Raw genomic sequence first — 12,436 nt, 5'->3', positions numbered from 1 at the left:
GAATAGAGAGCAGAGCAGAGCAGGGTAGAGCTGAGCGGAACGCACAGAAAACAAAGGCCCACAAAAGCATAAGCACTTCAAATGAAATCAACACAAAAACAAATAAAATTATGCACTGCAATCTCTCTGTGGAGTTGAGGCTCCCCTGATCCCCCCACATGCCCATGCTGCTCTACAACGATTTTCACAGAGGAAACTAAGCGATTCCATTGCAAATTGCTCTCGGAAAAAAGACAAACTCAAATGTAAATAAAGCAAACAAAAAAATGCATAACAAATTCAGAGCCACAAAAAATAGGGAGGGAAAAGAAATATGCTTTGGGCCGAATAGCCGCACAAAAAATTATATACATACAAAACTCGTATATAATAAATAGATTTTTTGCCAAAGGCACGCGGAATCGTCGGAAATGAAGCCATAAACTATGCAAAAAGTTCACGGAAAAACTAAAATGCCATGAAACCAGAAAGGAAGAAAAGCCGCTTTGGAGGACCTAAAACTGTAGATACTCTTGGAGATCTAGGAAAATCTTTTGGAATTTGATCAAGAATGAAAAAACACATCAGCCACTACGCTTTTACAACGAATCATTGAATGATTTCTAGAGTTTAATAAATTGGCACTGACTGAAGACAGTTTGTCTAAGAATTTTAAATGCCCTCACAAAATGGCTATACCCCCAGCTAGGGTACAAGAATTTTAGATAGAAAGAACACAAATTCAGCACAAATTTCGAAATGAAATGCACTGCATCAATGGCAAGGAAGGAATTGTTGGAGAGAGTAGGTTTACCAAAACAAAAACAAAGCGAAAGTAACGGATGCACAGAGTTCTAAAGAGTAAAAGTGGGTGGCACGTTGGGTTCTATGGGTAGAGGATGGACAGACGCCTCGGGGCATTATTTAACCGCTCATTGAGTTTTGGATAGCTTTCACCTTGGCCAAAAAAAAAACCTCTCACTTGCTCATTCCATCTCTCCTTCCGGTCCCATCCCCTTTTCGTGGGAATTAACGAAAAAGAATGTTCCAAATGCAAATGAAAGAGACCGCGACGTAATGCTGCGGAGAGAGAGGGATAGCAGGATTCTAATTAATTTTATGAGCCACCCGCCTCTCTGGCTCTGACTCTAACCTCTGCATTGCATTGCGCATATTTTTGGCAGGCCTTTCGCTTTTTTTGGGTATTTTTTTGAGGATGGAGGCTCTTGGAGGCTTTATGCCTTTTGAAGTGGTTGCAGCTGCAGGCTGCAGGATATACAGAAAAATGTGGATCATGATTTACCACTGTTCCACTTACCGATGCTTTGTGTTGCTTTTCTACGAATTCCTCTTTAAAGATAGAAGTGGATGCTTTGATTTGGTTTTTAGCTTATCTCCTTTTTGGCAGCGTTGACCAAACTTTGGCCTAGGTAATCAGGCTGATTAAAAAACTGAAATGGAAAGGAAAATATAGGAATTAAAGAAACAAATTAAATGAATAAACAAAGACAATTAGAATGAAGAGCAAAAAGATAAATTTACAAAAATAAAATATATTTATGAAAAGAATCGAACTAAAATTAAAGAACTACCCAATGAATATTTCCTAAAAATTAAAGCGTGCGGACATTTTTACTTTAAAGAAACTTTCAGTTGGATAAACACATTTAAAGACTCCTCTCCTCTTCGTTTGTTTGCGGATTAAAAACTCCAAGGAATGAAACCCTTCTTCTGTCTAAGCTATACACATACATATTTCCTGCCTCCATCATCTGTTTGAGACTCCTTATTTGCTGAAAACAACTGACTAATCGTACAGAAATCCACGCTAATCCGCGAGTTAATACCCGAGAATCGGTCTGAATCTGTATGTATGCTGCTGCTTGTGGTTTTCCCGTCAGTTATGGCATTGCAACGAAGACATGGACAATTGTACAGGCTCCCAGCAAGGCATTTGCAATCTTCTCTCTGTGTAAGCTGCAATCCCCAACAGCTTAACCTTGCTCTCCATGCTCTACATACGCAACACTCCCCGTGCAATCCAATAACAAAGCCTGGGCATGCCTTTGTCCTTTGGCTCCTTGGATGCTGGCCTTTATGCAATCATAGCAGCCGCCATTCAAAGATGAAGGGAAATCGTAGGGAGAGGAAGAGAGAGAGGGAGAGACTGCAACGCGAAAACAATGCAATGGAGGAAGGTCCTTCCTGCGCCTATTCTCCATTGAAATTTTCCCATTTCACATTCACGCAAATGCAGCAAATCAACAATAAAAAGAAAGAATAAAGGAATGGCTCCAAGTTTTTTGTACACAACGAAGCTGGGAATACTCTGTCAGAAGTGCTGTCTATGAAGAGGAGAAAACTACTCCAGAAATCTTTACTAAACATTCAGTTCATGGAACATTATTCAAAGTGAACGTAAATAACTTTCCTAATCAATTGCGGCATTCTTAATATAATTCTCTCCCAGAAAACTTCCGCCCAAAGTCTCTATAACCTTTTCGCATAGAGTATTAATATGGAAATGCATTCAAATTGCAGCAAAATGCAGTTTGTGCCTCGTTTCGCTTTTTCTCTCGCTTTTTTTTCTGTACAATTTTCGCTCTGTTTTTTCCGCACTCGCTTGATATTTTATCGTAATTTTCCTGGGCACCAAAGTACTCTTTTTTTATAGTAGCTCTGCTTCATCAGCGGCTTTTGAGCGGTGTGCGTGTGTGTGCATAAATTTTCACCTGCTTGTGTGTGCTCCTCCACATTTGATTGCACTTTTGCCACCGCCAATTCGGAAATTTTGTGCACATTTTCATGTAGTCAGTGGAAAATATGCGTACATTCAATCAAGCATCCAGGTTGCTCAATCGCTGATTCATTCATCAATTTATGGCAGCTTCTTTAATCAGGTCTGTGTGCCTTTGCAGAGGTTGATTTTATTTTATTCCGATTTAAAGCGATGCTCATGGGATGGTTTAAGAACGATCTACTTAATTTATTCACTGGAATAATTCCCACAATTTTAGTTGTTGCGCACGACAAATCGCAAAACATTCAATCACACGACTCAACGATTTGCATACATTTTTTATTTCAATTACCCCCAATTGAAATCACGTAGCATTTATCGCCACGAGTGTATTCGATAAACAGAGTACAATTTTCCATTTTCCCATCCGTATTGTCCCCATTCTGGAGTGCCGCGAGAGAGGAGAGAGCTAATCAATGGCCCTTTGGGAATTAGTTTTCGGTTCTCATTTTTGTTATTTGTTTGTCGCGTGTGTGTGTGTGTGTGTGTGTGTGTGTGTGTGTTTCCCAACAACAGCTTAAAATATTCATGATATTATTGATTTTATAAGAGTTTGATGAACTTTTAAGAGCGTAACCACACACTTACTCACACATTGAGGGCTCGTGGGTGAGATATTTTTAAATGCTTTATTATACGTCCTGGGATTAGCCGTGTAATCGAATGCCATTCGATTTTTTATTTGATATTTGTTTGTGCAGCAGCTGTGATTAAAATGTTGTTTGGCAAATTGTTTGCAATGAAAAAGAGGACTTCAATTGGCGTAAATTCACAAAAAATAGGAGTACCTCAATTAAAAGCTCTGGGGTAAGCTGTTTATGTCATCTTTTTTATTCATTAATAGGAAAAAGTACATGCGTTTAATGTTGTGGAGTAAATAATTCTTTAAAGGTGTTTTAAGTCAGTTTAAATATTGACGGATAGCCTTTTTATGAACTTTGTAAGTGATGAAATGGAGTTGACTTTTTTTGCTATAATTTCACAGCTTTATTTTTTTTGTTCTACAGTGGAGAGTAATTTGTTCTAGCTAACATGATAAGATTGAAAGAGAGCAGTTTGGAGAGTTGGTTGGAGAACGCTCTCAGAGAGTTGTAACAGGCAGCGATAACAGAGATCGGTAACAGACTGTAAGCGTGGTGTGCTAACAGCGCTGTTGCTCTGACAGAGCAGAGCTGCTAACAACTCTTTGCGCTGATAGATAGTCCTTTGGTTTTTATAGAGATGTTTATTTAATTCCCTTGGCCATTTCTACATAAATATGTATGTATTTAATTGTTTCCTTATTTCCAACTTTCATTAAGATATATATTCCCATCAAAAACACTGCTTCCTTTGTCCTCCACAAACCTTAGTCTACATATTAGTTACCCCACTCATACATTTTATTACTTTCACCCGAAGCCTTAGCCACCCTCTAAACAAACAAATTTTCTGTATCCTTGACAATACATTCCGATTAAGGTCAAAGACAACAAAGCCCAAAGCAGTGCCAACTACACTCTATTTTTCTAGCACCTTTATCGATCTTTGCTTATCAACAATGGTGCCAGAATTTCATTAATTAATTAGTTCGAAGCCCCTAAAAAAGGGAAAAAGCAAGCACATGGAGACACACACAAGGCGTACATGGTACATGCTTACATATATCTTCATGCTTCGATTTGGTGCAATCTGAAAATGCGATTTTCGCACTCATAAATTTGCCCATTGAACTTTCAACACACAATACTTTCTAATTTTACGCAACGTTGCCGAGCCAGACGATAGAAAATTGCCAGGAGAGAGGCTCCTTTATGCCACGTACCCAACCTACAACCACATACCACCACCCTCCCACATTCAATGTAAAAGCCAAAGAAATTTCTCTGCAACCTGGAAAATTCAATAGAATTCGGCTTCTGGGGTGTGTGTGTGGGTGCAAAACGAATGGGGAAAAACTGAAAATCAGTTCTGGGGAAATGTTGTACAAAATGCAATTAATTAAACGCGCTAATACATGTGCAGATGTATGTTCGTGTGAGGTTATGCAGCTCCTTGCCTCAAAATTGCCGTGAAAATGAGCTTCTCCCCTTGATGCCGGCTGCCTTCTCCCTTTCGCCTGGCTTCTCATTGTCCTCTGCCAGTGGCAAGGTTTTCTCTCTTGCAGTAGCAAAGAAGAAAAAAATAGAAAACACAAGAAGCGAAGGTAAGATTCGAGCGGCGAAGCATTAGATACCCTACAAGAGCTCTTAAATAGTGAAAAATTCAATAATTTTCGAGACTAAGAGACTACTTTTTCCCTAGTGCGCTAGCTCATCAAACCCCCAGCCCTAGGGTACACAAAATGGAAACGTAGCAATTGAAAAAGCAACAATGCGCACCACAAGACATTCAAGTGCAGAGAGCTACGACCCACCAATCCAGTTCTCACACCCACCTTAAATATGCGAATTCGAATTGGTGACTGGACCGCCGGGCGGGTCCCGTCTGTGCAGAAGCGGAGTGACATGAATGGCACTAGATTTTCGACTGGGGGGCTGTGTGGATAGCTGAGTGAATGGATACCGTGATTAGTTTCCCCGGCGCATTTGAAAGCAGCATGAGGCAGCAGCACGAAGCATGAGGTACGAGGCGCGAGGCACGAGGCACGAGGCATGCAGCAGCATCAGCAGGAGATGAAACCAAAGTGCATTTCATTGCTCACTGTCGCAGGTCCCAAGCAGCGATTTACGGCAATGGATTCCCGCAAGGAAGAGCTGTCCAATTCAAACCCCTCCCGCATCACCAATTCAATGATAATAGATTGGCCCAGGCACTGGCTGAGATTAGTTTCGCATACAAATTGCCGAAGCGACGTGGCTCAAATTCTAACAAGCTAAATGGTATTCTTACTGCTGTATAATTGAAGACTTCGCAATGAATAAACCAATATCCATTGTATTTATTTTCGGTGGAAGGTAACAAAAGCGAATTCGTTGGGGATTTTAAGCGGCAAAAAAGTCAATAGTTATTTTTAGAGAAGTTATTGACAGTCCTGCATTTATGCTTTAACTTAAGGTGCACTCGCAAACAAGTTTTTCTTATATATTTCCCAAATTTCTATATGAAATAAAGATGCCCATCAAGTTTAGCTCCATCCCTTAAAGTCTCTTAAGACCATAGCTAACAATTTATCAACCATAATCCCCTAGGAAACGCTTTTCGTACTCAAAAAGATTTGCCATTTCAAGCTAAAATTGTTGATTAAGCAAATCACACAATAACCGAACACACATCCTTCTTTGTTCTGGAAATTCCCCCCCTTGCACGTAATTATGATTTAGGAACGAATCCTGATCTTTGTTTGGCAGATGATGCAGTTTTCAGTTTGCAGTTTTCAGTTTGCATTTTCCAGTTTGCAGTGCACTCAGTCGTTCATTTATGCATTCAATGTTGCCTTCATCGGAAGAAAGGAAGGGAAAAATGCAGGAAAAAGCCAAAGCAGAGAAAGCATCAGAATATGGCAACGAAATGTGCAATATTTTCAGCACATGCACCTTTACGAGTATAAATGATGCCAGATTTCGAATGCACACACACCATCCACTCTCTACACTCGACTCACTCTCCCTCTCGTCCGCTGAACATATAGATATTGTATATTTCTTGGGGGAAAAGTAACAAGCAAATAAGAAGCACAAAATGTGTGCAGATAAAATTCAAATTTCAATTTGTGCATCGACTGCAGCGGACTGGGAAAAAGCAAGAGAGAGCGAGAGAGAGCGAGAGAGCAGAGAGTTGGTCCCTGGGGCGGACCAAGGGATAGTGACAGAGGATGGGGTGCGATGGCCATGTTTATTGTGACTCGAAGCCAAAACAAATGTTCGTACCTTGTTGCACAAATGTTTACAGTTCGCTGCCAGCAGCCACAAAAACATGCAACACAGAAAAAAAACCCACACACACAATAAGGAAATATAAGAAGAAAACGATGAAGAAGCAAAAGTACGAGTACCATGACAGGCAACAAAAAAAGAACTTTACAACAGAGAAAAATGGCAAACGACAAGCGTCGAGATGAATGGAGAAAAGTTATGGAGAATAGAAAGAGTGGAGATTGGAAAGTTCTAAGGAAATCCCAGGGCTGCTCGTGGAACGGCAAGTGAGAGAGAGTGTGCTCGGGGTCACCAAAATCAATCATAACTTACGACTACAAAGAAAGTTACAACTACAACATTAGTCTTGGAAACAAGAAAAGTCTGGCGATCACAACAAATCAATAGAAGCGATGAGGAGAGTAAAGTTTTAATGGGAAATTATAAGGTTCTTTGAATTTTAGCAAACAAATAGCAAGGGAAAGAAAACATGTAAGAAAGTCAATCGAATGGTTAGGATATCCAGAAATATAAAACAAATAAATCATTGTATATAGAAAATAATAATAGTTCGAAGTCAATCAGCTAATAAAACACTTTTTGGAGGTACAAGTTAATGCAAGGAAGTCTCTTGAATCTAGAATAATAATAATAAAAAAGCAGTTGAGAGTCGAAAAATATGTATACAAAAACCGAAAAAAAACAAAGAAAATTCCACTAAATCTTTGGCGGAAAAATCAACGAAAAATCATAATATTCTTGGAGTCAATTTAATACCTTTAAACCAAAGTTTTTTTTTGAATCTATATACCTTCAATGGAATGCATTCCATTTATTCTACAGAGAAACATTTATCAATCTCCGAGTGAAACCAAACCCGAAACGTTATCAATATTTGAGCAACACTTAAAATTTGATTAATGGTTGATTTCTGTGTGTGTGTGTGTGCGTATTTTAAATATTTCGACAATCGCAAGGAAGCATTGCCTACCACGTTGTGGTCTCCTTTTTTTTGCTGTCGAAAATCCACAAATGAAAAGCCAAAACCAAAGAGGGAATACGAACAACCAGAGCTCCGTCCATTAAGCGGACAAAAACAGAGCGACCGATGCAAGTGAGTGAGAAAGAGTGAAAATTGTGCGTCCAATTCGAAAAAATTCATTCATAAAACATGGCCCGTAGATTGCGGCACAGGGGGTGTATGGCATGGCATTTTTCCCGTGCCCACAGAAATGACCAAAGAGCACAACCCAACCCCAGCCCCAGCCCCATCTCCTAGCCTCTCACGGACCCACGCACATGGTGAAATAAAATGAAAATCGATTTTCACTTTAACGACTTCACACATAACAGAAGGGGAGGAAGAGCCAGAGGGAAAGAGAGAGAGAGAGAAGTTGGTAAGAAAAAGTATTGCAAAGGCCTCGATGAAACCACAAACGGAGCCAAAACAATGAACAAGAAAGACCAGAAATCATCGTCAGTGCAATAGGAAAAGGTAACCTCAGACGGCAGAACATGCTCGTATATGGGAAGAGAGGTTGGTGGTGGTTGGCACGAATGTGGGTTAAGAACTGCGTGAGTGTATGGTGTGCCTTCTCCTGCAACTCGTGTATTCTCAGGGCGCCTCTTGCGGCTGCCTCTGTGTGCTTGACCACTTCCTGTATTTGAGCATGAATTGGAGCGTAATGTGACATTTCATGTGTCTGCTTTGGGGCGCACAAATAGAAGAACAAAAAATAGAAGACCAACAGCAGTTGTGGCAGCAGCAGTGGAAATTGTTGACTCTTTTGCAACATGTCGTATGCGCAATAAACTAAATTATGCCACTGCAGATGACCCAAAGTGGAGATCCGTAATTGAATGCTCAGCATTCGATACAGTTTTAAATTTAACAGCAAACCATAAAGAAAATTGAAATATCGAAACACATTTTAAAGAGCAGTAAAATAACATAAAAATAAAACAAAAAGCAGATTGCCTCGCTTTTGGCATATCGACCATAAACAAATTGAAATGTGCATTGCCATGTCCAGTCAGAGATTCCCAGAGTCCGACTTTGATGGGAGTTTATGGTCAGAATGGGAGGGGAAATTGAAGCTGTTGCTCGCCATGAAATACGAGAATATGCCGCAGTCCGAGGCAGTCTGACTGTCCTGCCATATCCATTACTCAATCGAAATGTAAGCCAGAGAACAGGACAGCCTTGGTGTCCTTGCAACCATAAATTTTGTACACGATGCTCTTCTCTTTTTTTATGGTGTGTATTTCAAAGAAATAATTCAACCAACGAAATGATATGTTAAATATTGAAAGTGCTTGACGATGGCATAAATGTTTTCAGATGAAGATTGAGAGTGTTCGCTTCAGAGCTCTATAAAAATGTTATTATTTGTATGGTTGGAGGGTAGAGAAATATATCTCTGAACTGTATAATTTTCGATTCCTTCACTAATAAACGCAATCCATTAAAATTGCTGGTAACTAAGCTCTGAAAGTTCTGGCAAAAGCCACATTTTGCAAATTGGAAATGTCAATCCTTCGTTGACATTTAGAGGTACAATAATTGAACTAATTTGTAGTCAGAAATTTAAACACACTTCCAGAAGTGTTGCTACATAAATTAATGATATGAAATACAGATGAAAATTATCATTTCAATTATCATCTACAGCAGCAGCAGCAGCAAAATGAGGCAAATGCAATCATCATTTGGCTGCAATCGAAATGTTGAATGGCAAACCAAAGACAGAGTTTGATTAGACATTTCTCGTATGCACAGTCCAGTCATAAGCTAAATAAATGACATGGACGGAGAGCCTCAGCTTCTAGAGGACTCTTCAGGATTTGGTAATCTCCCAGTGTCCGTTGGCTTCTTTGCTTTTGGCTGCCGTTCCAGTGTTTTTGCTGTGTTGATTTAGTGCTTATGCAAATTTAATATATGTTCGTAGCTCTCGTTGTTCCCTCCCTGTCTGCCAGTTTCCTCACATCATTTGCATAGACTTACATTATTGTTGCATTATAAACCAGACAAGGCACACACACACACACACACTTATTTATCTTTTATGAGCGCTCGCCAGCTGCAGTTTTAGTTGTGTTCTTTATACACGGTATTTGAGGGGTAAAAGAGAGTTTGTTGTTTGTAATTGTGTTTGTGATTTTAAATAATAATTAAATTGAATTAATATCATCGTCAGATGAGTCGATATGGATACTCATTCATCTGTCTGTCCGTTCGTACAACTGGCTTTCGGAAACAACAAAATTATATTTAATTCTGGAAATTAATCCTGGAAGGTAAAACATAAGGAAATGCTCTGTAGGAATATTTTTCTAGTCCAGATAATATTTTGAGCGATAGTTCCCTATTTATGGGGCATCAAACATTATGTTCCCTTTATCTTTGTTATCTTTTAAAAACCTTATCAAATCTACTACCCTCATAGAAGGTATCCCTTAGTCTCAATGTCAACTAAAGCCTTCTTATTTCTATGGCTGTATGTCCATCAATACGACTGCTAAGTATTTCTATAAATTATGCTCGAGTGATAAATTGTTAGCCCTCTCAATGGCATTCCACTTCGCTCCCAGTTGATGCAATTTTCCGCATTAAATTAAGAAGACTCTCCTTTTGTTTTATAGGTCGGGGTAGGAGCATTAATTTTGGGCAGAGTGCAAAGGCATTTGCCAGCCGACTTTTTTTTGACACTTTTGTTTCGACACTTTGAAGTGTTTTGCCTTTTTCTTCTACTTCAGGAAGAAGTTTTTGCAGCAGACCCAGACACAGACACTTCAGAGAGATAGGCGAAACGAGGAAACTTTTTGGGCCAGAACAGGAGCGGAAGAAGGCTAAAAAACTTTAAGCATATTTCTCGCCAACTTGTTGCCAAAAGAGTTTTCTCTGCACAAGAAGGTGGCATGGAAGATGGCAGACAGCAATCCAAGAGGCGTTTTCTATGCCGGCGCAAGTAAATTTTACCCAAAGTTCAGCCATACAAAATATTTCGCTGGCAATAAATTTGCAAGGGGAACACAAAGAGAGAGGAGAGAGAGAAGAGCAGCGACACATACGTGAATGATATCTTACGCAGCGCAGAGCACTGCAAGTTGCAGTTGCAGTTTTAGGGATGAACTCTCCAACTCCACCCACACATAGACACACACAAACACTCACACATAGATCAGACACTTGTCGTCGTTTGGCTGTTCTGTCTGTTCGCCTGTCAGTTGCTTTGCCTTTTGGCAAAAAAACACTGACTCTGCTGACTCTGAGTCGGAGTTTTGGGGAAAATGGAACTGTGACTGCAACTGAGGCGAAGGAGACCAAGTCAACGTCGCTGCAAGTTGTTGAGCAGAAAATTGAAAAGTATTTTCAAGCATTTGTGTTTGCCATTGTGTTGGCCTGTCAAACTAGATATCCCCCAGCTGGGCAGAGTACTCTATTCAAAATTAGGGCATATGCGACATGAAACGTGGAGAAACCCGGAGCAGAAAATGGGTTTGATTGTAAGAAGAAACTATAGAAAATTATATTTCTGTTTGGTTGAAGTCAGAGTAGGAGAAAGAATATATTTTGGGTTGGTTTCAGAGTAGTTTAGACAATATATGGGCTTTAACACAAATAAATTAAGCTTTAGTTGGCCTTTAATATCACTTTTTCCCTCTCAAAATCTATAAAAACTAATCTTGAACCTATATAGAACGAAAGAGCATTCAATTGCAGCTATTTTGTCTCTCTTTTATATGCCGCACTTGTGTTCGCTTTTACGCTGCACCACTTCATATACTACAGAGAGAGTTTTGAAAGACAGACAACAAATTGTAGCCATGTGCCACACACACACAGACACTCCGAAAAAGCATCTTCATGTGTATTTGTATTTGTGGATATATCTTTTTGAATTGTTTAGATTGCTTGCAACCAAATCAGCACTTGTAGGTTGTGTTTTGATAGCCATTGATGCCTTTTTGTAGTGAATAAAACAGACAGCGATGGTGGGCAAAGAGGAGAGACATGGATAGATGGATTGGTTGCACATTAAAAGCGAGAAATTTCCATTGGTAAATGCATAATGAAAGGTCGTTCAATTGCACTTGTCTTGCATATAAAATATGGCAAAGGATAGCCACAGAGTGCCCGAAAGGGTTATCCCGGGAATTGAAAAGGAAATTTATTGCAAAGCAAATTGAAAATGTAAACAAAACTCTTTCCCTTTTCGGTTATTAATTAAAATAGTTTGTGTGTGTTTGAATGGAAATCCATTTTTCTTAACCCACAAACAGAAATTTCTTCCAGTCAAAAAAAGGTCAAAAAAAAGGTCAACATGCGACATGGAAATAGAAACAAAAAATGAAAGCAATTAAATTCCATAAATAAGCCACAAAACAATAACAATTATTGATGTGCAAAAGAAATGAAAAAAAGCTAATTGCGGGCAGGACAAAAATAATTAAACCTCAAAACAAAATATCGAATAAAGTGAGGGCCATAAATAAATGAAATCCATTACATTCCACTCCGTTCTATAGAATGGCACACATTTGTTTCTATAATTAAAATGGTTTGAGTGAAACATTTGTACATGCTTTCAATTTCTGTTTTTTGTTTGCTCCTTCCACAGGCTCGCAGTGTGAGGAGAATGTTGATGAATGCATGTCGAATCCCTGCCAGAATGGCGGACAATGTCGAGACCGAACTAATGGCTATATATGCACCTGCCAGCCGGGCTATCTGGGGGATCATTGTGAGCTGGATGTGGCCGTCTGCGATACGGGTAAGTTGGCACAAAGGACACGGAATATCTCTGGGAAAAGACCATTCCGA

The 12,436-nt window shown here is 39.4% G+C and overlaps 2 protein-coding genes across 2 annotated transcripts in view; one reads left to right on the top strand and one right to left on the bottom strand.

Annotated features, from left to right (window-relative positions):
• Positions 1-12,436, top strand: part of LOC117902778 (protein eyes shut) — a 44,825-nt gene that overhangs the window by 7,559 nt on the left and 24,830 nt on the right. The window contains exon 3 of the mRNA XM_034814374.1: positions 12,234-12,386. Coding sequence (XP_034670265.1) covers positions 12,234-12,386 — 153 coding nt within the window. The remainder of the gene's footprint in view (positions 1-12,233; positions 12,387-12,436) is intronic.
• LOC117902805 (MKRN2 opposite strand protein) overlaps positions 1-12,436 on the bottom strand; it is a 64,301-nt gene that overhangs the window by 28,853 nt on the left and 23,012 nt on the right. Inside the window, exon 2 of the mRNA XM_034814426.1 lies at positions 1,298-1,430. The gene's annotated coding sequence lies outside the window, so the exon portion shown is untranslated. The remainder of the gene's footprint in view (positions 1-1,297; positions 1,431-12,436) is intronic.

The sequence above is a fragment of the Drosophila subobscura genome, chromosome U, assembly GCF_008121235.1.
Source record: "Drosophila subobscura isolate 14011-0131.10 chromosome U, UCBerk_Dsub_1.0, whole genome shotgun sequence".
NCBI lineage: Eukaryota > Metazoa > Arthropoda > Insecta > Diptera > Drosophilidae > Drosophila > Drosophila subobscura.
The sequence above is the reverse complement of the archived record's forward strand: the minus strand, read 5'-3'. Positions and strand labels throughout refer to the sequence as shown.